The 24,144-nt window shown below is 37.4% G+C and overlaps 2 protein-coding genes and 1 non-coding gene across 3 annotated transcripts in view; 1 reads left to right on the forward strand and 2 right to left on the reverse strand.

The window, feature by feature from the left end:
* NOP58 (NOP58 ribonucleoprotein) overlaps positions 1-9,121 on the reverse strand; it is a 31,119-nt gene extending 21,998 nt beyond the window's left edge. The window contains exons 1-5 of the mRNA XM_058187037.1: positions 8,916-9,121; positions 7,310-7,386; positions 5,981-6,033; positions 2,431-2,555; positions 1,184-1,320 (exon numbers count right to left, since the gene is read on the reverse strand). Of these exons, the coding sequence (XP_058043020.1) occupies positions 1,184-1,320; positions 2,431-2,555; positions 5,981-6,033; positions 7,310-7,386; positions 8,916-8,960 (437 nt within the window). The 5' untranslated portion in view covers positions 8,961-9,121. The remainder of the gene's footprint in view (positions 1-1,183; positions 1,321-2,430; positions 2,556-5,980; positions 6,034-7,309; positions 7,387-8,915) is intronic.
* LOC131189401 (small nucleolar RNA SNORD70) lies at positions 2,662-2,749 on the reverse strand. Its single transcript, XR_009153015.1, has one exon. It is a non-coding gene; the product is annotated as a small nucleolar RNA SNORD70 (small nucleolar RNA).
* A 1,924-nt stretch (positions 9,122-11,045) lies between the features above and the next one.
* SUMO1 (small ubiquitin like modifier 1) lies at positions 11,046-21,802 on the forward strand. Its single transcript, XM_058187023.1, has 5 exons — positions 11,046-11,500; positions 14,623-14,697; positions 15,802-15,879; positions 16,069-16,140; positions 19,880-21,802. Exons 1-5 carry the CDS (start codon positions 11,489-11,491, stop codon positions 19,946-19,948), a joined length of 306 nt encoding a protein of 101 aa, XP_058043006.1. The 5' UTR covers positions 11,046-11,488; the 3' UTR covers positions 19,949-21,802.
* The last annotated feature ends 2,342 nt before the right edge of the window (positions 21,803-24,144 follow it).

Genomic DNA, 24,144 nt, shown 5'->3' on the forward strand with positions numbered 1-24,144 from the left:
CCCAATCACTAAGTACATGCTTGATGGACATTACCTCACAGATGACCCCCACCCAGTCAAAGACCTTGGAGTTTTTAGATCTAACGATCTAAGTGCCAAAGCCCACTGCAACTATATAGCAAAAAAGGCTCTAAAAGTTGTTAACTTAATTCTACATAGCTTCTTTTCCAAAAACACCACGCTCTGACCAGAGCATATAAAACTTTTGCTAGGCCAATTCTTGATTACTGCTCGCCTGTCTGGAACCCATACCATATATCTGATATCAATACAGTTGAGCGTGTCCAAAGGTACTTTACGAGAAGAGTTCTCCACTCCTCCGTAACCAATAAAATACCTATTTCCACCAGAATTGATATCCTGGGTCTAGAAAACTTGGAACTTCGTCGCCTTCGACAGGACCTGGGTTTAGCTCATAGAATCATCCGTTATAATGTCCTTCCTGCCAATGACTACTTCAGTTTCAACTACAATAACACAAGAGCTATCAACAGATTTAAACTTAATGTCAACCGCACCAGTTTAGATTGCAGAAAACACGATTTCTGTAACAGAATTATCTATGCTTGGAATGCATTACCTGACTTTGTGGTCTCTTCTCATAACCCCAAAAGTTTTATTAAAAATCTATCCACTGTTGACCTCACCACATTCCTAAGACGACTCTAAGGGGCGTGCATAAGAGCACAAATGTGCCTACCGTTCCTGTCCTATTGTTTCTTCCCCTATATATATATATGCTTATACTACCTTGTTTCTCCTCATATATATGTTTATATATTATATAATCTTTTGTGTTATGCTTGTTATGCTTGTGTATATTGTTATGACAAAATTAAATAAATAAATAAATAAAACTTTCTTTTAGAAAATGGGAAGACATCCCTCACTCCAGAATACACAAACCGCCTCTCATATCCATGAGGCTATCTTAATCAGTCTGGCATATACAGCAAGCCAGTAGGTAGCAACTTTCATCTCTTCATATATTAATTCACATCCTTGGGTTATATTTGCTGAAAAAAATCCCTATCAACATGGATACTTTCATCTGGAATCCAAATGATTAATCCAATTAATTACAATTATTCTGTGTTGGGGGTGATTTTGCAATCTAATAAACCAGAGATATGGCCCCAGTTTCAAAAAGCTGATATAATCGTTAGGAATGGGAAAACAATACCTGTGTGCCAGTCCTAAACACATAGCTGCCATCTCCCGGGATGGAAGGCCACTGATAAGTCCTTCTATTTGAGTGCGAATGCCCCTCATCAGCTCGGTAACCATTGGACTATGGATGCAACTTAAGTTCAGTTTCTCCTGCAGAATTTCAAATTGTATCATTTTGATCAAAATGCACACAATATGGTCAAAGCTGCAAAAATATAACTAATATAAGTTTGCCTAAGACTAATGGTCTACACAGTTGTATATTCCATACTTCTTCCCCCGACTATTTTTGCCCAATCTAACTAGCCATGAAGGCCAATGGCAAAGGACTTATAAATGGCAATCTAGGTTGGTCTCCACTGTGTGCAGCTACATATATACACGCATATTCATGCATATGACATAAGAATCAACAGGCCACAAACTTCCAGAAAAAATGGCACGGTCAGTTCAAACAAGGACAAATCAGACAGACTCACATAAATATAAATTTTCATTTTTTTCCTTTTGTACAATGTCTATTAAATTAAAATCCTGCAGGTAAATATCTTGATTTTTTTAATTTAATTTTTATCTCTACATAGTACTCAGTAACATATGCATGCTTTTGTAAACCATAACAACTAATAGGGTTGCAGAGAATCCTACTTAAAAATGTTAAGATTTTAAGTGCCTGTCTTTCCCATGAGATCCTGCAGAAGAGGCATGTTGCACCTGTCATCAATCAAAGCGGGGCCATCTGGTGGGACCCAGAAAGCTAGCCTTGTCGTGGGGCTATAATAATAATAGTTTCACTGGCTTCCAGATGCCGGTTTTTGCAGTTGGCCAGGTTTTTTTTAAACTATTATTAGCTGCCTAGAATAACTACGAATAATTGCCAGCTGGGATTTCAAATGCTCATTCCTGTTCTCTGCACAGGCCTTTGGAGAGGACAATCAATGTCTCTTTCTTCCTTTCTGTTCCCCTCTCCGTTTAATTTCCTTGTCATTAATATCCCTGTTTGTCTTATGCCGTTTTTGTGGTTTTTATATAGTTTTTAAAACATTATAAGAATCGTAAAACACCCAGAGTTGCTAGGAGTTGAGAGGCATATAAATTTAATAAATTAATTTATGGTGTGATGGAGCACCATCACACCATAATGCATATAGTGTGATATGCATTGAATAACTGAATAAATGATGAAATTATTACAGGCCCTTAGTATATGCCATTATTGGAATACCCCTTAGCCGTTTCAATGTAGATATTAAGACTTACCTTGATTACACCTCCCAGTTTGGCATCTGCTACAGCTAGCTGTTCATGGGCATCTTTGGCTACTATTTTCTTTAAGATTTTCTTTAAATTTTTGCTGATTTTGCCTTCTACCAGTGCTGTGGATGCTTGAGGAGAAAACAAAAAGCTTAAAATTAGTTTAGGTAATGAAATGTTTGCAAGAAAACAACCAAGCTCAGAAAGTACCAAGCATAGCTCACAAAACAGTTCATTTTCTCTGTTGTCTCAGTGGTAGTGACGAAATGTTGTATGCAATCACAGTGATTCAGTCCACAAACAATACATCATTGACAACAGAAATTAGTATGAAGCCTGCATATTCAGTTCTCAGGTCTGTAATCTAGTTTTACTAAAATCTAGTTAATCTAGTTAATACTATACAAATTCCACTATACTGGATAAATCTTATAATAATAAATTTTAAAAAAACCCACGATAAAAGTCACACAGAAATAGAAGCAATGAGCACAGAAAGGATAGCAAACATATAGCGTGTGCACTCTCTCTCTCTCAGCTGCTATCAAGCACCTTTACCCAGAACAAGATTAAATATATGGGGCCTCAATCAAGGTCAATGCTACTAGGCACAAAAGAAGAAAAGGCTTTTTTCAACCAAGTCCTTTGTTTTTAAGTGGAATTTACCTTCCTTTACTGGTTAATGAAAAGTAAAATGTTATTTAAATAGAGATACAGTATTTTTTGGACTACAAGGCACACCAGAGTATAAGACGCACATTAGTTTTTGAGAAGGAAAATAAGAAAAAAGCTGATTGAGGGTGGATTGACCTCCTGGAATACACCCAATCAGCTGTTCCTAGAGGTGAACTTTAGCAACAGGTTCATTGGTTGTGAGCTCTGCGCCTTGCTTTTTTTTCAGCCTCTTAAACGGAGATTTCAGAGGCTTTGTTCAGGGGCTACATTCGGACTATAAGGCACATCCAGATTTTTACTCTCTTTTTGGGGGTAAAAAGGTGTGTCTTATACTCTAAAAGTAAAGTTGCTCCTAACATCCAACTCTGCTTGGGAGGTTGGAAAAGGGTAGCCATTTTATGTCATCCAATCTGGCTTCAGATACCATGAGACACTATAGTTTAATTGGATTAACATCCATGGCATTAAACTGCGGAGGTACATTGTCTGAATTACAATCTTGGCCACGATTCAGTTTTGAATGATACCAAAGCATAATGACATTACAAATATGCTGTAGTAGCACCAACCCGACTAGATTATTCTCCCATGCATTAACCTTATCTAATTTGATGCTCTCAAAATATGCATTTTTGCTGGAGATAATGGAAATAATACTCCAAAATGTCTTAAGGAAAGCAAGTTGGAGAAGGCTGCTTTAAATGGTGAGAATGCTTTTGTTAATGGATTTTCTACCCTTGCATACATTATATTTATTGATGTGTGTACTAGCAAACTAGAAAATAGTTGAAAGTGCATGCGTATCTTTCAGAAATTTATTTGCAAAGTTAGACATTTCCAAGGACATAAGTAAAGCTGTACAAAGCTTGGAAGAGTCATTATACAAACTTTGCAAGAAAGGATGGAAGGCAGGGTGGCAAAATGACTCAATACAGCATAGGTTAAATGCTATTTCCAAGTCCAGTTTAAAGCAGTAAATTAATTTACAAAAATTTAAACTTTATCCTCCTCACACCTAATCACTGATCACACTCATTGGAGCTGATAAGAATTGGAATCCAACATCCCAGATGGCCAGTACTTCTCCTATCTTAAGCAGCTTGCTGTTAAGCTAACTGAAGAGCCAACTCCTTGAAGTAAATAACTGTTTCTTCTACAATAACAGCTCTAGAAGGTCAATTTATGCATCCCTGAAAATTGCACTCAATGTCTGGAATCTAGTTTAAGATAATGCTATCCTTAAAAGTGATCAATAATCTTAACAGTAAAAGTATTACCTGCAAGAGCTTCTGTTGTGTCTTGAAACTTCTCAAAGTGTTTCAGTTTTACGCTAAATAAAAAACATAAAATGTTTTTGCAACGATAATCAGGACCTGAGCAATTGCTATCAATTATAAACATTTTTCAGGAAAGCCAAAAATTGATAAGCATGCACTCTCTCTCAGCTGCTATCAAGCATCTTTACCCAGAACAAGATTAAATATATGGGGCCTCAATCAAGGTCAATGCTACTAGGCACAAAAGAAGAAAAGGCTTTTTTCAACCAAGTCCTTTGTTTTTAAGTGGAATTTACCTTCCTTTACTGGTTAATGAAAAGTAAAATGTTATTTAAATAGAGATACAGTATTTTTTGGACTACAAGGCACACCAGAGTATAAGACGCACATTAGTTTTTGAGAAGGAAAATAAGAAAAAAGCTGATTGAGGGTGGATTGACCTCCTGGAATACACCCAATCAGCTGTTCCTAGAGGTGAACTTTACCAACAGGTTCATTGGTTGTGAGCTCTGCGCCTTGCTTTTTTTTCAGCCTCTTAAACGGAGATTTCAGAGGCTTTGTTCAGGGGCTACATTCGGACTATAAGGCACATCCAGATTTTTACTCTCTTTTTGGGGGTAAAAAGGTGTGTCTTATACTCCGAAAAATACGGTAATCCCATAAAAGTAAAGTTGCTCCTAACATCCAACTCTGCTTGGGAGGTTGGAAAAGGGTAGCCATTTTATGTCATCCAATCTGGCTTCAGATACCATGAGACACTATAGTTTAATTGGATTAACATCCATGGCATTAAACTGCGGAGGTACATTGTCTGAATTACAATCTTGGCCACGATTCAGTTTTGAATGATACCAAAGCATAATGACATTACAAATATGCTGTAGTAGCACCAACCCGACTAGATTATTCTCCCATGCATTAACCTTATCTAATTTGATGCTCTCAAAATATGCATTTTTGCTGGAGATAATGGAAATAATACTCCAAAATGTCTTAAGGAAAGCAAGTTGGAGAAGGCTGCTTTAAATGGTGAGAATGCTTTTGTTAATGGATTTTCTACCCTTGCATACATTATATTTATTGATGTGTGTACTAGCAAACTAGAAAATAGTTGAAAGTGCATGCGTATCTTTCAGAAATTTATTTGCAAAGTTAGACATTTCCAAGGACATAAGTAAAGCTGTACAAAGCTTGGAAGAGTCATTATACAAACTTTGCAAGAAAGGATGGAAGGCAGGGTGGCAAAATGACTCAATACAGCATAGGTTAAATGCTATTTCCAAGTCCAGTTTAAAGCAGTAAATTTAATTTACAAAAAATTAAAACTTTATCCTCCTCACACCTAATCACTGATCACACTCATTGGAGCTGATAAGAATTGGAATCCAACATCCCAGATGGCCAGTACTTCTCCTATCTTAAGCAGCTTGCTGTTAAGCTAACTGAAGAGCCAACTCCTTGAAGTAAATAACTGTTTCTTCTACAATAACAGCTCTAGAAGGTCAATTTATGCATCCCTGAAAATTGCACTCAATGTCTGGAATCTAGTTTAAGATAATGCTATCCTTAAAAGTGATCAATAATCTTAACAGTAAAAGTATTACCTGCAAGAGCTTCTGTTGTGTCTTGAAACTTCTCAAAGTGTTTCAGTTTTACGCTAAATAAAAAACATAAAATGTTTTTGCAACGATAATCAGGACCTGAGCAATTGCTATCAATTATAAACATTTTTCAGGAAAGCCAAAAATTGATAAGCATGCAATCTCTGCCTCTTTTTTTTTGATTAATTAAAACTCCCAGTCCATCAGGTCAATATCTCCTATACAAAGAGAAAAGTATACTTTAAAATATTTTGGTTCAGGTGTTAATTAACTTTTAGGCAAGTTAGCCACTCATCTAAGAATTATATGTAGTCCTCGCTTACCAATTGCCTTGGAGAACAATTGTTTGCAGTTATGACAGCGAGGAAAAAATAACAGTGACCAATGTACACATTTACAAACTTCGATTCATCTCTTCCTCAGTCCCATTTGCCATTAGTAGGTTAGTATGTGTTGTCCAATGTAAAACATAAGCAGTTGAAGTCACCTGCTTTTTCACTTAGTGACCACTTTGCTTAACAATGGAATTTTTGGTCCCAATTGTGATTGCTTTAATGAAGATTACCTGTACAGCCTAATTTATAGATTATGTAATTATTACAAATGTAATAGACACAAAATATAAAAACATTCTGAATACATATATTGTATACAAACATGAATTTTATAAAATTATAAGATACACTTAACTACTGGTAGTTCATTAATGAATTCTATTATTTCCTATTTATTCCTAACTAATCTGTATGTTACAAATCCTGTTCAGCAAGCCTTCTTGTACAATTCTTATGATACCTAAGCCTAGTGGTCATTCAGATTTTTGCAACTCAGATCTGATAGTCCTAATTACTATAGTGAATTAAACATAGCATAAACCTAACTCTTAGAATGAAATAGCTTTGCCACTCATTCCAAAAATTCTAAGTGGCTAAAAGTGTCAACCTAGTTGTCAGATATTTTTTAGTCCTTTGCAATTTAACAGTTTACAGGTGTAATAAAAAAATAGGGAAATACAAAAAGACAAAAACCACAAAACATCAAAAGATACAATGCCAAACAGCAAGGCATCATAATGCAAATTCCCATCATAAAAACTCAGTGTTCATCATCTTCTTGAAGATGGCCAAGACATAACAATGACAGTAAGTTAATTTATAGATGCTTTTTCTACCAATGAGAACATGACTTAAGAGTTTTATATCCTCTATTCAAGAATATATAGTAATTCCAGAAAACCCCATAGAAAAAGATCAAGATAGACAAAAAAGCTCTTGAAATATTGAAATATGCTCTTGAAATATTAGTTACTACTTCTTGAAGAACTTTACTTACACTTTATTAGCTTTTTCAGGTGTTTCAAACTCTTTCCATAAGTTATCAATTTCTTGAAGCTTTTTCTCATCTATAACCTGTGGTAAAGATAAAGATTAATGAAAAGATGCAATATTTGGCGACAAAATATCTGTCTTATTTGTCACTATGAGAAATTAAAAATGTGAAACTGTACTCCAAACTTTGAGGTTAAAAAAAACCCCAGGTCTATTTTATGAACCATATCCATGCCACTTAACTTTTCCAATTTAAGTTAGAATATAGTCCAGTGGGTAGTTGTAAACCTTTTTACTAATGTTTATTTAGCTGGCTTTAAACTTGGCTCCAAAAATGTGACTTTGAAAGCACGATATGAAAGTTCATATCCTTTTATTCATAGAATAACCATTTAACTATTGTTATTCTATGAATAAAAAGATAAGAACTTTTATATCCCGCTATTAAAGTTCTGGAGCCAAGTTTATGAATCAAGCCTAAAATTAAAGTCCATCAGTAGAGAGGCAGGACATAAGCTGAATGAATACAATAAGAGAGAGGTACTCCTGCCTCAGACAAGAGTTTTTTTTTGGGGGGTGGGGGCGAGTTCCTTCCAGCAGCCCTCTACAGAGAAATAAGTATTACCAAGAATGTCCATGGGAATTTAAAAGGTGATTTAGATTCAGTTTTTTGCAAAAATATAAAGGTAGTCCTCGACTTACAACCATAAATGAGCTGAGAAATTTGTTAAGTGAGTTTTGCCCCATTTTACGATTTTTGCCACAGTTGTTAAGTGAATCACTGCAGTTGATAAGTTGACCCAGGTGTCAAGTGAATCTGGTTCCCCCATTGACTTTGCTTGTCAGAAGATTGCAAAAAAGGATTACATGATTCTGGGACACTGTAACGGTTGTAAATATGAACCAGCTGTTAAGCATCCGCATGTAAATCACATGTAAATCACTTGACCGTGGGGATGCTGTGTGAAAAACATGTCTCTTTTTCATTGCGGTTGTAACTTTGAATGGTCACTAAATGAACTGTTGTAAGTCAAGGACTACCTGTAGTTGGTTAGTGAGTTTTCTCTTTCTTTGGAAGTAAAGAGCCAGCATACAAAACGTCAAGAGCCCTTCCCGGATTAAAAGTGCCTTAAAAATATATAATTCTTTGTCCAGACAACCAATCGGATAAAGATAGAACCTGGTTTAGAGCAATTATATGCCTCCAAGTTATGGCACCCTTTCATCATTAGGGGTCTCATCTCACACTAAAACCAGAAATGCATTAAGTAGGGAATATTCCAAAACTTGCTTCTTCCCTACCCACCCGTGGCAAAGGAGAAAAAATGATCCATCCACGAGCATAAAGTAGGCAGGAGACCGCCAATCAATTTCGGGGGCATTTCAAAATGGATTCGGAAAGCTTGAGGAGACTGGACATCTAAAAGGCTGGTCAACATTTCTTTCAAGTTGCTAGCCCAGTAGGAAAAGGGAAGTTACGGAAAAAATGTGACGCTATATAGCTCCTTCTGCCATTCAGCGCAGCAGAGGCGAAAACAAAGCCTTCTGCTTTCGACTCCCGCCATCAGCCAAACCCCCCACCGCACCCCCAGGAACACGTGCATCCTCACCTTGAAGATGGCGTACCCAGCCGCCGTCTCAAACAAAACCAGCATCGCTGCGGCGGGATCAAGAACAGGGAGCGCCGCTGCTCCCCAGGGAAAAGGCGAGGGGGATTATGCGCGTGGCAAAAGAACGCGGGCGAACGGACCACGCGCCGCAGGAAACACGCGCCCCGCGAGCGGAAGTCTCCGGCTCGCTTCACCCGGAAATGCTTTTGATGGCCTGCCGGGAAGACGGAACGGAGTAGAGGGCGGAGAAAAGGAGCGAACGCTTCGATTTTTATTTTTTTTTTGAAGCAGCGGAGCTCGCTACCTGATCTCGTCTCGTAATTGTTTGTGTGGTCTAAGGGGGTGGGGGATCCTTGTAATTCCTAGGCTTTTCTAGGTTTCAGTAAAACACGTTGGGGAGATTTTTCGTCTGCGTTTCTGTCTATTTTAAATTTGTACCCAAAATAAATACTGTAAGGTGTATATAAATTGACCAAGATGTCAATATTCAGTATTTGCTTCTTAGCAAAATGTGCATTTTTCGACAGGAGCTAAGCTTCCCTACAACATCAATAATTCATCGCAACATTAAATATATCGATTATCTTTATGATAAAAGAATGGCTTTTTCACAAAAAAAGCCTTTTTAAGAAAAATATGCTTGGACACAGAGCTTAGAATCAGATCTAAACAAATATAAGCCTGCACCCTTGTTAATTAACTTGGAATAGCGTCGCTTTCTATTTAAAATCTATTATGCAATTTAGAAGATTAAAATGCTATGTTAAACCTGAAAATGATGTAAAACTTAATGACTTGATAACGTAAGTTTTTTGCATCATTCTTGCAAAGGTCTTAAATAATCTTTAGCCAAAATAACTGACCCAGACCACGTTGGTGTAAAGAGAGATATGAAAAATGTCAGATATATTGACACTGATAATATGGAAAATAATCATTTTTAAATTATATTTTTGTTGCTTTTCAAATCACACAAAAAAGGAACAAAATACAAAAATACAATTATCAAAAATATACATAAACATGCTTAAAATAAGTGAAAAATTGCAACAAAAATAAGACTATATTTTACATTCAAAGTTACAATTCTATTTATATATTTTATTAGATTTTTTATATCTGCCTTTATTATTTTATATTTTTATAAATAACTCAAGGTTACCAATAAGTTATTTATAACTGTAAGTTACATATTACATATGTAATATTCCTTCCTTCTGTTTTTCTCATTACAACCCTGTGAGGTGAGTTGGCTGTGAGAAAATGATTGGCCCAAAGTCACCCAGCCAGCAGAACTAGAACTCAGTCTCCCGTTTTCTAGCCTGACAGGTCTCAATTGTGGTTGCAAGTCGAGGACTACTTGTAGACACACTAGATCAGTAGATGGTATTTGATTAATCAGTTAATCTCTACATTTTTCCCACTTTGGTGCAAACCTACAAATTGTGAGGACACACAGTGATTTGCTCCACATCTGTTCTGCAACGCCTGCTGCTCAACTCCCCATATTATCAGCTTGACGTGATAAAATTAGGATTTTAGAAAGTTCAACTACATGACATTCAAATAGCAACCTTTCATATTTCAGGAGCTGTATAAATTGAGGGGGATGGGAGAAGAAAGTAGAACATGCCATTGAAGTTCGAAATCTGCAGCTGTGTTGGCACCTAGAAGATGGTTCAGCACGGCAGCCAATCACGTTTTTTCATAACTTGAATAGCCACATAGCCTCCGTAGTAATATATCTTCTGTTTGGAAGTCCAGTGTCAAATACCAAGAGAAAAAGGGACTCTAGTTGTTGCTTAGCAGCACCTATCCGTACCAAATTAGCAGGCATGCAAGCTGTGGTAACTTTATCTGAGACAGGCTGCGTTGCTCTACAATTTTTTCGAGTTTGCATATTAATGCATGCAAATATGACAATACAATTCGTGTCTTTTTTTGCAACACATGTTTTGTCAATGAACACGCTTATCTTCTGCTGTCCAACCATGTGGGTTGCATCACACCTCTTTTGTGACCTGGTTGAAATGTAGGTAGATGGTTCCTCATAGAAGCCCGCATAGCCGCCACCCCTCTCTACCTGGCCTCAAGATGGAGGAAGAAGTAAATCAGTGGCTGGTCTTTTTCAGCAAAGTTGGAAAATACGCCGCTTTCCGTCTTCCAACCTCGCTAGTATCAGGAAGGACAGCATGCAACCTCGGAGGAAAGAGATGAGCGATGCAAAGGCGGAAAGGGTGCAAGACGTAACCATCCCTCCGCTCCAAGGAGGCCGTGCGCAAAGCCGGAGTAGCATCTAAGTTGCGACTGTCGTGAACGCTGCATAGATCGGGCTGTGGAACTCGCGCAAAACTGTTCCCGGAGTCCCTGGGCGGGGGCGGAGCAGAGTTGCACTGCGCTTCTTCGGTGGGCTGTGCCTGGAGAGCGGGAAGTGAGCTCAGGCGCAGAGGAAATCCCGCCTGCCCGAGCCCGGCCTGTGTGTTGTGCTCTCCGTGTTGGCGACGCCGAGAGCGAGATCGGCGAGGCGCTTCTCCGGGGGTGGCGGAGGGGCCGGCAGCGTCTGCGAGGGAGACATGTCGGATCAGGTGGGAGTCTCGCGCTGGGCAGGAAGCAGCTCGCAGCCGGCCGCTCCAACCGCCCCGCTGAAAGGCGCCCGGGCAGCCCGCAGGCGGCCAGATGGGGCCACAAGAAGCCGGGTCCCCTCGGCCGGAGGGGCTTACAGGCATAGGACACCCCGCTCTCCCCCCCCGGAGAACCTAGGCTGGCTTGGCCCCCAGCCTGCCTCTCCGCATCCGTTTCTTTAGCCTTCCTAACGTGCTTCCGGGCCATGGAATAGAATCACCCCGATCCCCCGAAATGCCCCCGCGGTAGAGCAGGGGAGGCAGATCGGAGTTGGCTCCTATGTAGGAAGCCCATCGGGAGAAATAACAAAGGGCTAAAGTTTCTGTTTGGGCTCCTTTTTTTGTCTCTCCCCCCACCCTCCACGACCCCGCTTCTCGTTCGATGCGGCTTTCATTCCAGACTGACTTTCAGAAAAGGAGGCGAAATTTCTTTAGAAACGACCGCTATGATCGTAAATGAATCATTGTTGTGAGATGTTGCTTGCACCGGGAACATCAAGACTTGTTCACACGACTTGACATTTCCTGTTTGGCTTACCCGAAGCATGTTTTGGCAGGGTAGCCTTTTTTTAATTACATAAACGTTGACATTATTTGAACAAAAATCACACTAGAATAAAGATACGGTAGCATAGCCTTTTTGTTGCATTTTTATGGCATACTAGGAAGAGAAATCCATGCAGTGGCCAGACGGAGTAAAAATAGAAACGCTCTCTTTAGCCATTAATTCAAACGGAGTAAATGAAATGTAATGGCTCAGTTTTATCATTGGACTGTCTTAATCATAACATTAACTTATACTTATTATGAGTCTTTGCTTCATGGGATCCTTTTCAGGCCAGTATGAACAGGAATTTACAAAAGGTTGCTTTCAGTTTCACTTCCATGCAATTAATGCTGATCGTGGATTATTTTAAGAACAATATAGTGACAAGGTCAATTGGTAATCTGTGTTTTAAAATTGTCTTGCTTCAGGAAATAGTCATTGGAAAGTGTTAAATATAGTAGTGCAAACTTCCTAGTCTCCTTGCAACCAAATAGAGATTCAACATGGACCCAGGGCTCATTCATATAATGCTATTATAAAGTGTTATATTTGAGCAGTTGGACTGTTTTATGAATATGCATAGGGAATCCCTATCTTTTAAAGTGGGGAAGAAATTGGGCTATTAATTTTTTAACATTTTTTCTAAATATTTCAACTAGTGATGATATTACCCCAGTGCCATGTCAGTCGGTAATCCTATACTTCAGATTTTCTTCAGTATCAAAAGGAAATAGTACTGGTTATATGTATGTGATGCTGTTTGTCGTTATTATGTTTTTCTGCTTTGTATAACTGTGTGTTAATTTACATTCATAGTCGGAGAGAAAGGCATCAAATACTGTCCTCACATGTTTTTTACAGGGCTTCAGAGTACTAAATACTAGAGAACCTCTGAAGTCAGTTAAGATTTAGAACTGCCCTGTCCTATGATTTCATTCAAGTATTTCATGGAATTTCTTTTAGTTAGAACTTACAAGTTTCAGAATATATACTAAATAGGAATGAAATTGAATCAGTAAGAAGACCATTAAAAGCAATTATTGTAAATAAATAGCCTGTTCTGGTACTTTCTGAACTACCGTATATAAAATTGAAAGTTAGAGGTCAAACTTTCCACTTCAGAGAAGCAGAAGGGGATTTACATTTAATTAGGCACTACCAATAGATTGTTTTCCCAGTGAATAAGTAGACTAGGTTCATTTTATGTATTTACTGTATTTTTAGGTAGTTGCGCATTCTATCTGCATCTAGATTGTGATTAACAGAAGCCTCTTATTCACTATTCATTGCAATATAAGCTGTAATTTAACTATGTTCTGAAGTGAAGAAAGGCTAAGCTTGTTTATTTCTAGCTATATTTTATCTTGTGATTTGAATTAAAGGAGCAAGTACAAGTAGTCCTTTACTTATGACCACAATTAAGCCCAAAATTTCTGTTGCTGAGCAAGGCAGTTGTCAAGCAATTTATGCCTCATTTTATTACCTTTTTTGCCATACTTGTTAAGCAAATCACTCCAGTTGTTAAATGAACTGTTGTCATTAAGCGAATCTGACTTCCTCCACTGACTTTGCTTGTGGAAGCTGGCTGGGAAGGTTACCAATGGTGATCACATGACATTGGGTCAGTGCAACTGTCATAAATACATGCCAGTTGCCAAACACCTAAATTCTGATCACATGACTATGGGGATGCTGTAAAGGTTGTAGGTATTGACAACTTATCGTAAGTCACTTTGACCTCAACTTAACAATTCATTTAATGACTGTTCGAAGTTAATACAGCACTGAAAACAGAGACTTAAGACTGTTTTTCACAATACTGTTGCAACAACCCCATGGTCACAAGATCAAAATTCAGATGCTTGGCAACTGGTTCATATTTATGACAGTTACACTGTTCCAAGGTCATGTGATCACCTTTGTCACCTTCCGACAAGCAAAATTAATGGATAAGCCAGATTCACTTAACAACTACAGTGATTCACTTAACTCTGGCAAGAATTTTGTGACATGGGACAATATTCATTTAACAATTCTCTCACTTAGCAACAGAAATTTTGGGCTCAGTTGTGGTTGTAAGTCTAGGACTGACTACCTGTAATCATTTCTTAGATTTTGAAGATTGGACCAAGCACCCAGACAGCTATAATTTTGCCTATTGAGCGTATTTCAGTGGTTTTTCTTACTCAGTTTTGTAACTACATTGTTTATCATATAATTTAGAGCCTTTTTTGAAGCTCTGAATTGATGCTTTATCAAAAAATATAATCAACTATAAAATGAATGAAATTAGAATTCTAAAAATTGGGAATCGTTTAGTACTTTGTGGCATCTTAGTTGTAACTTTAACAGATGCTTTATGTTTTCTACTCATGTTGAGTTTATTTTATGTTCTTCCTCTCCCTCTAATCTTGTTTGAGGAGGACAAAAGAGCTAGAGGAAATTCCAAAAAAATCTTACTATGAACTAATTCACTGTTAATATGCAAAAAAGAGAAGCATGAAAAGAATATTCTCATAGTTACCATTTTTTATTGCAGGAAGCCAAACCTTCAGCAGAGGATTTGGGTGATAAAAAAGAGGGAGAATATATTAAACTTAAGGTCATTGGGCAGGTGAGTTCTAATGTATTCTGCTATTATACTAATGTATTCTACATTTATCCTTCCTAAATTTATAGGTACAACCATATAGATAAGAGTTATACAGTATATGAGTTCTTTTGCTTTCTAATATTTTCCTGCAAGTACAGGGTCTACCTTTTTTTTTTGTCTTCTAAAATACGTTTTAATGTAGTACTGTATATATGTAGACTAGTAAATGGTGTATGTATTTTGTAAACATGAGTATTCTTGCATAAGAGGATTCTACAAAAAATTCTTAACAGTCCTATCATAATCAGGAGTCTGATTTTGTATTAAATTTGAGCTTTGCTGGTATTATACAAGTTATTAGTTCTAAAAGCAAAAATAGATGTAGCCATTCTTCTATGCATGCTTAAATAGATATGAAAAATAAACAGGTTGATGAATAAGAATCAATGTGTTACAAGTTTTTATGTTTTAAAGTCACAAAAATGTTTGCTATAATAGGATATTCGAAACATTTCAAACTTTGTTGCAAACTCGGAACAAAATGTTATTGTGTACCTCATAATTTGTTTTATTTTTAACATTGTTTTTATAATGGAAGATTATACTTACAAATTTATATTTCAGTATGGATTCAGTGGTAAGAAAGAATCTGACAGTAAAAATCTATTACATTTACTTACCAAATATTAAGTTAGTTACTTATACTTTATCTGCAAAAAACTTTTTATTAAAATATTTTATTAATAAGAATCAACAATTAAATCTTGCTTTCAGGCAGTTTGCAGTCTGTCTTTTATGTCCAAAATGGTTCTTGATCACTTAACCCATGTTTAAAAGGATTCTTAATCCTAACCCTATTGCAAGCTAATGACAGTAGGGATGTAATCTCTTTTATTGAAAAATGATTTCCCTAAATTTCTTGTACATGGAAGAATTTAAGAAAAAGCAAATTGTGAGATGTAAGAAAGCTTGAAACTCGAGTGTGGAATGACACATTCTGTTATATCTCAAGTATAAGATCATACTTAAGGAAAAAGTATTGGATCCAAGCTAAAAACGTTTTACCTATCTATAATAAGTGCCATTTTAGTATTATGTAGAATTATATTTGTGTTCAATTTGTAGGACAGCAGTGAAATTCACTTCAAGGTGAAAATGACAACGCATCTAAAGAAGCTTAAAGAATCATACTGTCAGAGACAGGTTTGTGACTTGAAGTTTTCCTTGTTCACATGATGTCAAATATAAATTGTTCAATTTTATGTTCCTCTGTACCTGACTGAATATATTACTACATAATCCAAAAATTAAAATAAAGAAATGGATGGTAGTAGTGAATATCTGGGTTTTTGTTCATCAGTTTAAATTGACTCTCCATTTCTCTTTGTTTAGGGAGTCCCAATGAATTCACTCAGGTTCCTTTTTGAGGGTCAGAGAATTACTGATAATCATACTCCAAAAGAGGTAAGTATTCTTGGAGATCAATTCGTAATGCTGTTTGTAGTTATTTAGTATTGTATAGCTTTTTGGCAATAGCTATTCAAAGAAGTTAGATTGACCTAAAACAAGAAAACAGTCCAATCCTGGTTATTTAACAGTAGAAATGAATTTATTTAACAAAGTGGATTTCCATTTTAAATTACCATATTTTTGGGTGTCTAAGACACACTCCCCTTCCCCCCCAAAAAATGGCTGGAAATGTCTGTGCGTCTTATACAGCAAATGTTGCTGAAGCCCTGACCATCTGCCGGACTCCACCCTTCGGCCTCTGCCTTCCAGCAGTTTACCTCCTTGCAGCAAACAGCCTGGTCAGCTTCAGCACAAGCATCTGATTGGCGGTTGGATCGGCCTCCCGGAATACCGCCTATCAACTGTTCCGGGATTATTATTATTATTTTATTATTATTTATTCAATTTTTATATCGCCCTTCTCCCGAAGGACTCAGGACTCAGTACAGCCAAGGTAAAACAAACAATGTAATGTACAATTTAAAATACGAATTAAAAAACTTATTACATAATTGGCCTAAAACTTTGGAACATAAAAACTAAAACCCATTAAAAATTAATAATAAAAATTTAAAACCAATAAAATTTAAGCCAGTCCCGCGCGAATAAATAAATGTGTTTTCAATTCGCGGGGGAAGGTCCGAAGGTCAGGTATTTGACGTAAGCCCGGGGGAAGCTCGTTCCAGAGGGTAGGAGCCCCCACAGAGAAGGATCTTCCCCTGGGGGCCGCCAGCCGACATTGCTTGGCGGACGGCACCCTGAGAAGTCCCTCTCTGAGCGTACGGGTCGGTGGGAGGCATGAGGTAACAGCAGGCGGTCCCGTAAGTACCCAGGCCCTAAGCCATGGAGTGCTTTAAAGGTAGTAGCCAAAACCTTAAAGTGCACCCGAAAGACCACAGGTAGCCAGTGCAGTCTGCGCAGGAGTGGTGTTACGTGGGAGCTACGTGAAGCTCCCTCTATCACCCGTGCAGCTGCATTCTGGATTAACTGAAGCCTCCGGGTGCACCTCAAGGGGAGCCCCATGTAGAGAGCATTACAATAATCCAAGCGGGCGGTAACGAGCGCATGAGTGACTGCGCACAAGGCATCCCGATCAAGGAAGGGGCGCAACTGACGAACCAGGCGAACCTGGTGAAAGGCCCTCCTGGAGACGGCCGTCAAATGATCTTCAAACGACAGCCGTTCATCCAGGAGAATACCCAAGTTGCGCACCCTATCCTTTGGGGCCAATAACTCGCCTCCAACAGTCAGCTGCGGCTGCAGCTGACTGAATCGGGGTGCCGGCATCCACAGCCACTCCGTCTTGGAGGGATTAAGCTTGAGCCTGTTCCTCCCCATCCAGACCCGTACGGCTTCCAAACACCGGGACAGCACTTCAACAGCTTCGTTGGGGTGGCCTGGGGTGGAAAAGTACAGCTGAGTATCGTCAGCGTACAGCTGGTATCTCACCCCGAAGCCACTGATGATCTCACCCAGCGGCTTCATTTGCAGGGATCCCCATTGCTGCTGCCGCCTATCACCGCCTTTGCACACCCCATTTTCGGCCTCCGCACATCCCATTTATGGGCTGTTCCAGGTGGCAGGGATAGGCGATGGCGGCAGCGAAACAGGACATGCGGAGGCTGAAAAAGGCACCCATGGAGGCAGAAAACTGGCAATAGGCAGCAGCAGCAGCGATGGATGGCGACGGGCAGTTGCAATCCCTGCAGCTTGGAACAGCTGATAGGCGGTATTCTGGGAGGCCGATCCAACCACCAATCAGCTGCTTGTGCTAAATCAGGCTGTGTTGAAGCTGACCAGGTTGTTTGCTGCAAGGAAGTAAGTTGCCGAGAAGCAGAGGCAGATATTTTCCCCCTTGTTTTCCTCCCCAAAAGCTAGGTGTGTCTTACAGTCCAAAAATATGGTATATTGCTGAATTGAACAAAGCTTGAGGAAACCTGGGGTGGACATTTGCTTTGAAGAATTGTCAGCACTTTTCAGTTATTGCAGTACAAAACAAAATTCTGGATATTTATTATTTTGTACCAAGCTCTTAATTGATACATCTTAAGCTTCTAGAAAAACTAAATTAGATTCTGGATGTCTCCTATCTCATATAAATGTACTCAAGAGTTTGTACTACACAACAATATTCAAGGCATGTTTTCTTGAAAAGCAACTCCTGTCAGCAGTTTCAGGTTAATGTCAGGGTTCCAAGGAACACCCCCAATGAAATAAAGCTCTGAGGCTTGAGGTTCCTTAAAGTTCCACTTTATTAGAGATGTCATGTTGGCACAGCTGGGAAAATCCGAAACTGAAAGCTTCCAGGTTTTCCACATTCAGTTGACAGTCCTGCCCCACATCCACAAGTTCATCACATTGTCCAATCAACTCTTCACACTCAGTTGGATACAATCTTCAGGCAGTCTTCATCAGATGCTGGATGTCCTTGAATACGGAATGTTGTTATGACTAACTTTCTACCACTCCAACAACAACCCCCTCCCAACTTCCACAGCGAAAATATGTGGCAGTTAAGAAGCAAAAAGAAAATTGCCTTCCAAAACTGACAACTCCTATTTCCCATATGTCCAAATGTGAACTATGCTTTAACATCCTCATGTTTGACAAGGTTCTCCAGAATTGTTCAAAAAAATTTGCCTGGATAGTATTAATCTATAAAACATACATTTTCATTTTCTGGCAAAGAAAAATAATTGATACAGATTCACTGATTTAAAAAAATTCTAAAAGTTCCCTTGGTATACAGTTTTAGATATCTATTGTACATGTATTTCCTCTGGCACAAAGTTTATCTAGTCATTTTTCATCTGTATGTATACTAGAATGTAGAATGGTGAATAAATTTTGATTAAATTTACAGAAATAAACATTGCCTGAAAGGGCACATTCTGAAGGTTAAATTGTGGCTCTAAAATTGTTCTGTATGACCCAAATGGATTCAAATAAATAAAAAGTATTACAGAACTGATAATACTAAAAAACTGACAAGGCACTAAAACGTAGCTACTGTTCCTGGAGTTACCACCCTGTATCTTTTCTACATTATCCATAAAGCTCATGAGAATGACCTTTTATTTCATTCTATAACTATTAAATTTATTTGCCATCCATCTCAAGTGTGTAATTCTAGGTTACTAAGAATTTAAAAAAAGGAAATGATTACCCAAGCTCTGCCAAATATTTATCATCTATACAATTATTTATTTATTTTAAATGTATATGATAATCCATCTTAACCAAACTCATAACTATATTATCATTAAACAGCACTGCATTTCACAGAAGTCAATAACTTCTTACTCTCTTATGCATGGAAAAAGTGCAACAGATCAATAGCTTTTGTAAGCAGTTTGATAATTATCTTACTATAGTGCAGAAGACATTACCAAAGAGTAAGTTAACAATATGTATGGGAATATTATTTTAATTTAAAATTAGGGCTTAAATCATGCTTCGTGGTATAAGATTTTTTTATGAATGTGTATTGTGGCATATTTATATTTTTAAATAAAGTTTTAATAAACCTGATACCTGCTGAGGATCTCTTTGTAGAAACATTGTTTACTTATTTGTCAACTCTGCTGCTGGTTTCTTCTGCAGAAAATCCACGAAACCAATGTGCATGGTGAGCATCCTATATGGCTGTATATTTTGTATTTTTAAAAATAAAATTGTGGTTCTTATTTTACAGCTTGGAATGGAAGAAGAAGATGTGATTGAGGTTTATCAGGAACAGACAGGAGGCCATTCAACAATTTAGAATGTTTTTTTTTCCCCTTTCCCTTTATCCTTTTTTATTTTTAAATAATAGTTCTTTTGTAATGTGGTATATAACACTGAATTAAAACCAACACCACATTCCTGTGTTTTAAATATTATTTCCAGTTGTCTGTTTTGAATTCTTGTGCTCATTATACACTGTCATTGTGTCAGACTTTTGTGATCCTACTGCAGTTGTACTTCCCAATTTTTCCCGTTTCCTCTTTAGAAAAGCAACTGTCTACAAATGCAGTTACATGTTGGCAAGGGTCATGTATCCAAGCCTTGACTATTTGGCAGTGAGCAGAGGTTTCTCCTATTCACGTTGGCCTGAAATTTAGGTGTGTGACTTTTATTTGTGAATTTTAAGAGAAGAAGATACGGAAACTTTTTGAAATATAAACAGAAGGATTATATCCTAATATTAAGAAGAGTTTTCTGTAGATTTTACTGAGAAGTATCCAAATGCTGATGGCAAAACTGTAGTTTCTTTATGGTAACATTATCTTTGAAATGGCTTCACTGAAGATAACATGGAAATCGTCTGGGGTTTTGTCAACAGAAGATCCTAGGAAAGTTCTAATTAATGTACACCTTCATGCAACAAGAGTAATGATTTTTATGTTGTACCTGTTTGCCTGGAATGTGGTTTTTAAATGGACATAGATTGTATTGGCTTCCCTTTAAATAAATAAGAGGAAACAAATTCATAAACCTTTGCATTTTCTTTTAAGACATACATTTGGAAGATTATTTGAAAAACTAGTGAAAAATATTAAAAAAAGATAATTTTTTATCGATGCTGAAGGATGTTACACAGGAAAAAATTGTTTCGCCTTTGAGAATTAGCACTTTCCCTGCTGCTTGCTCTCAGTATATAAGTAGAAATCAAGAATTTATCTTTCACTGGGAGTTGTATTTTGTAATGTGTAGCTCCGGAACTCTAAAAATTAATGATAAAGTGATGAAGAATAAATATGGAAAATATAAAAATGCTATCCAAACATTTTCATTAGTGTTTAAAAAACAGGGATGTATATTGGGACTCAAATTAGATATGAATAAGTCCTAACCTATTGATTTCAATACAAATGAACACTACCTTATAATCTATATTGGGGTCTTGGAAAACCTAGGTACTTTGCAGAGTTACATGCATCCCATATGAGTGCACTATTAGTGTGATAAAGGTTAGAAACACTGAAAAAGCACTGATCTAAAATCAGTATCCTCACTTTTTAGAATTCAAGAGTTTTTCTTTTGACTTCAATAGGTTCAGGATTGAAGACCTGGCATTAAATCCTGTTTGTAAAAAAAAAAAAAAACTAGTTGATTTTTCAGACAGCTCCCATTGGCAATCTTAGAGTGTAAGTACCTCTGAAAAAAAGTTAATTTTCTGGAAATAAATTATTCGTGTTTGGAAGTTATGTGAAATAGTGTTCTGGAATGAGGCCTGATCAACAAAACCTTTTTTTTCCTAAGCCATTGTCTAATTCAAAATGTTCTATCTTCATATCTCTTTTAGCCAATTGCAGAACTGTCATAGAAAACCTGTCAATGCTAGAAAGATTCTTTAGCTCAGGTTTGCAATATTGATGGCAGAATTAGAAATGCTGCTCTACCTCGGGTTTATTTTTGTTGCCAGGGGAATGGGAAAGGTCAGAAATTAAGACTGCAATGTTCTTAAGCATTCTTTAACAAACCATTTAATTGTATTTAATTTTCAGGCACTTAACTGTAAAGTGTTAAATGGATCTTCTCCAATGCTTGTAGTTTCCATGTCCCACTTCTGATGCCTTTTTGTACGCATGCCAAACTTTTTTTAAAAATTAAAACTTGTTTTCAAAAATCAAAATCTGGACTTAAGTGTTATCCATATCTTTAGCATTAAACATCTGAATGAAGTCAGTGGGAAAGAATTGTAACATGTTTATTTGCTGTTCCTTCTAGAGGGCGGGCAGCAGTTTAAGAGAAAAGTTTTAAATGTCTACAATAAAACCTATAGTTACTAAAGATTAAACACTTAAAAATAAGACACTTAAAAAAAAAAAAGTAATATAATTAATCTGAAAGGAAATTTGGGGGCTAGCTGAACTTGCTTTAGAAGAACTTGTGCATTTGAGAATTCATTACAGCTGAGCAGTACATTACACCCAACCAATTTCTAGGACCATAAAAATTCATTCACAGTGAAAACACAAAACACTGCAGAAATGAGAGTATGAATGATGCTCTTAGGTTATCTCTTAAATAGAAATTCCAAGGCCGCTATTTTTGAAGATCACCTTGCTATTTCAAACATGTTATTCATCAGGAACGTCTATATTTGTTTTACAAAATAAAAATATAGTTCATATCTTAAATTTAATCTCGAGATTCATAACCTAAAAAACAGTCTCGTATGCCTTAGGGTAGGACAAGTAGGAAAAAGCCTACTTGTAGACTAAAAAAGAAGTAGCTAGAAGGGTAGAGAAAAAATAATTTAGCAAGTTTAGAGATGAAACTGCATAGGAACCAATCAAAAGCAAAAACAGATGGTTGGGTCAGTGTTAAAGGAAACTCAGCATGTTTGCAATAACAGCAAATAGATTAAATTTACATATATCCACACACATCCCAGTATGGGTTAAAATTATTTAGAACATTGTCTAGATAATGTCAGTACTTTCTGAGAGATCAGACAAAATTTGGAGAAAAGCACTTAGTAGTTCTACATTTTACTTCTTAGTCTGTTGGAAAACTTGTCAGAGTGTAAGTTTGCTTTTATCAAACTACCCAAAAAGATACTTGGGCATGGCTAGGACTTTAATCATCTTCTGTTGTAAAAAAAGGATGCTGGAAGTAGGAATAAACCCATGGACGCGAAATATCCTGTCTTCGATCCAGTCCACAGGCTTCTACAAGTAGCTGATACTGAAATTGTTGCTCCTTCTCCAATTCTGCCATTTGTCTGGAACCAGATAAATTAATAAAAGAAAATCTGTAATTTTAACAAGATTATAGGGAACAGATATGGAAAGTTGAAGTGGATTGAAAACCAAAGGCCAGTCCCTAGCTGAACAAGGAAGACGGGCAAGGGGCTGGGAAGTGGCTCAACAGGCTAATGCAGCCTGTTATTAACACAGCTGCCTGCAATTACAATTACTGCAGGCTCGAGTCCCACCAGGCCCAAGGTTGACTCAGCCTTCCATCCTTTATAAGGTAGGTAAAATGAGGACCCAGATTGTTGGGGGGGCAATAAGTTGATTTTGTATATAAATATACAAATAGGATGAGACTACTGCCTTACACAATGTAAGCCGCCCTGAGTCTTCGGAGAAGGGCGGGATATAAATTCAAAAAAAAAAAAGGGGGACTTCTTATAACTCATCCCCTGTTGGGACACAGAGCAGAGCTTCCTCATGACACCTTCAGTTATGGGCAAACTAGTTTCAAACCGAGTTTCAAATCTTGATCTCAAGCAATATGCAGCATTAATGCAATCATCACCAATTTGTAACTTGTAAAATAAGAATTATAGTATGTGTTCCACTAAAAATCCTTGCCGTAGCATTTGGGACCTGCTAAAAATTAGAATTTCACAGGAAACTCACTGCCATTAACATTAAGCATTAATAATTACCAATTGGCAAAACACTATTGCTGATAAAAAACCACTCTTCCTTATCACAAACTACAGGAGCATATTTGGTAAGGGGCAGAACACACTAGGATGAATACTTATTGGATGCCTGGACAATTAAATGAAAGATGTAGCTTAATGGGTGATTCCTGCCTATGAAATCAGCCTGAAAGTGATCTAAGATCGTTTCCTTGACCCATTCATATTTTTTTTTGTAAAGACAGCATTGCTGCTGGCCCAGTCAATGAAAGGTGAGTGGTGAATATAATACTGTATTTACTGGATGCAGGAAGATGTTCTAAACTAGAAATGTGACTCAGTTCACTTAGGCTAAGTCTAAGTGGAAGACTGAAGTTATCTGACATTAAGTTAGCCTTTTGGTAGATCTAGTGCTATAACACTCGAAAACAGGAATTCTCCCATAATTCACTATTAAGAATGAATTTTTCCTAGGAAGTTCTGCATACCTTGAGAGTAATAATGCTTGCTTTCTTGCTTCTTCCAAAGCAATTCTAGCCTCTTCCTCAGCTCTCCTCCTTTTCTCCTCAGCTTCCAGCCTCATTTTCTCTTCCTCC

The sequence above is a fragment of the Ahaetulla prasina genome, chromosome 1 (genome assembly GCF_028640845.1).
Source record: "Ahaetulla prasina isolate Xishuangbanna chromosome 1, ASM2864084v1, whole genome shotgun sequence".
In the NCBI taxonomy this organism is placed as follows: domain Eukaryota; kingdom Metazoa; phylum Chordata; class Lepidosauria; order Squamata; family Colubridae; genus Ahaetulla; species Ahaetulla prasina.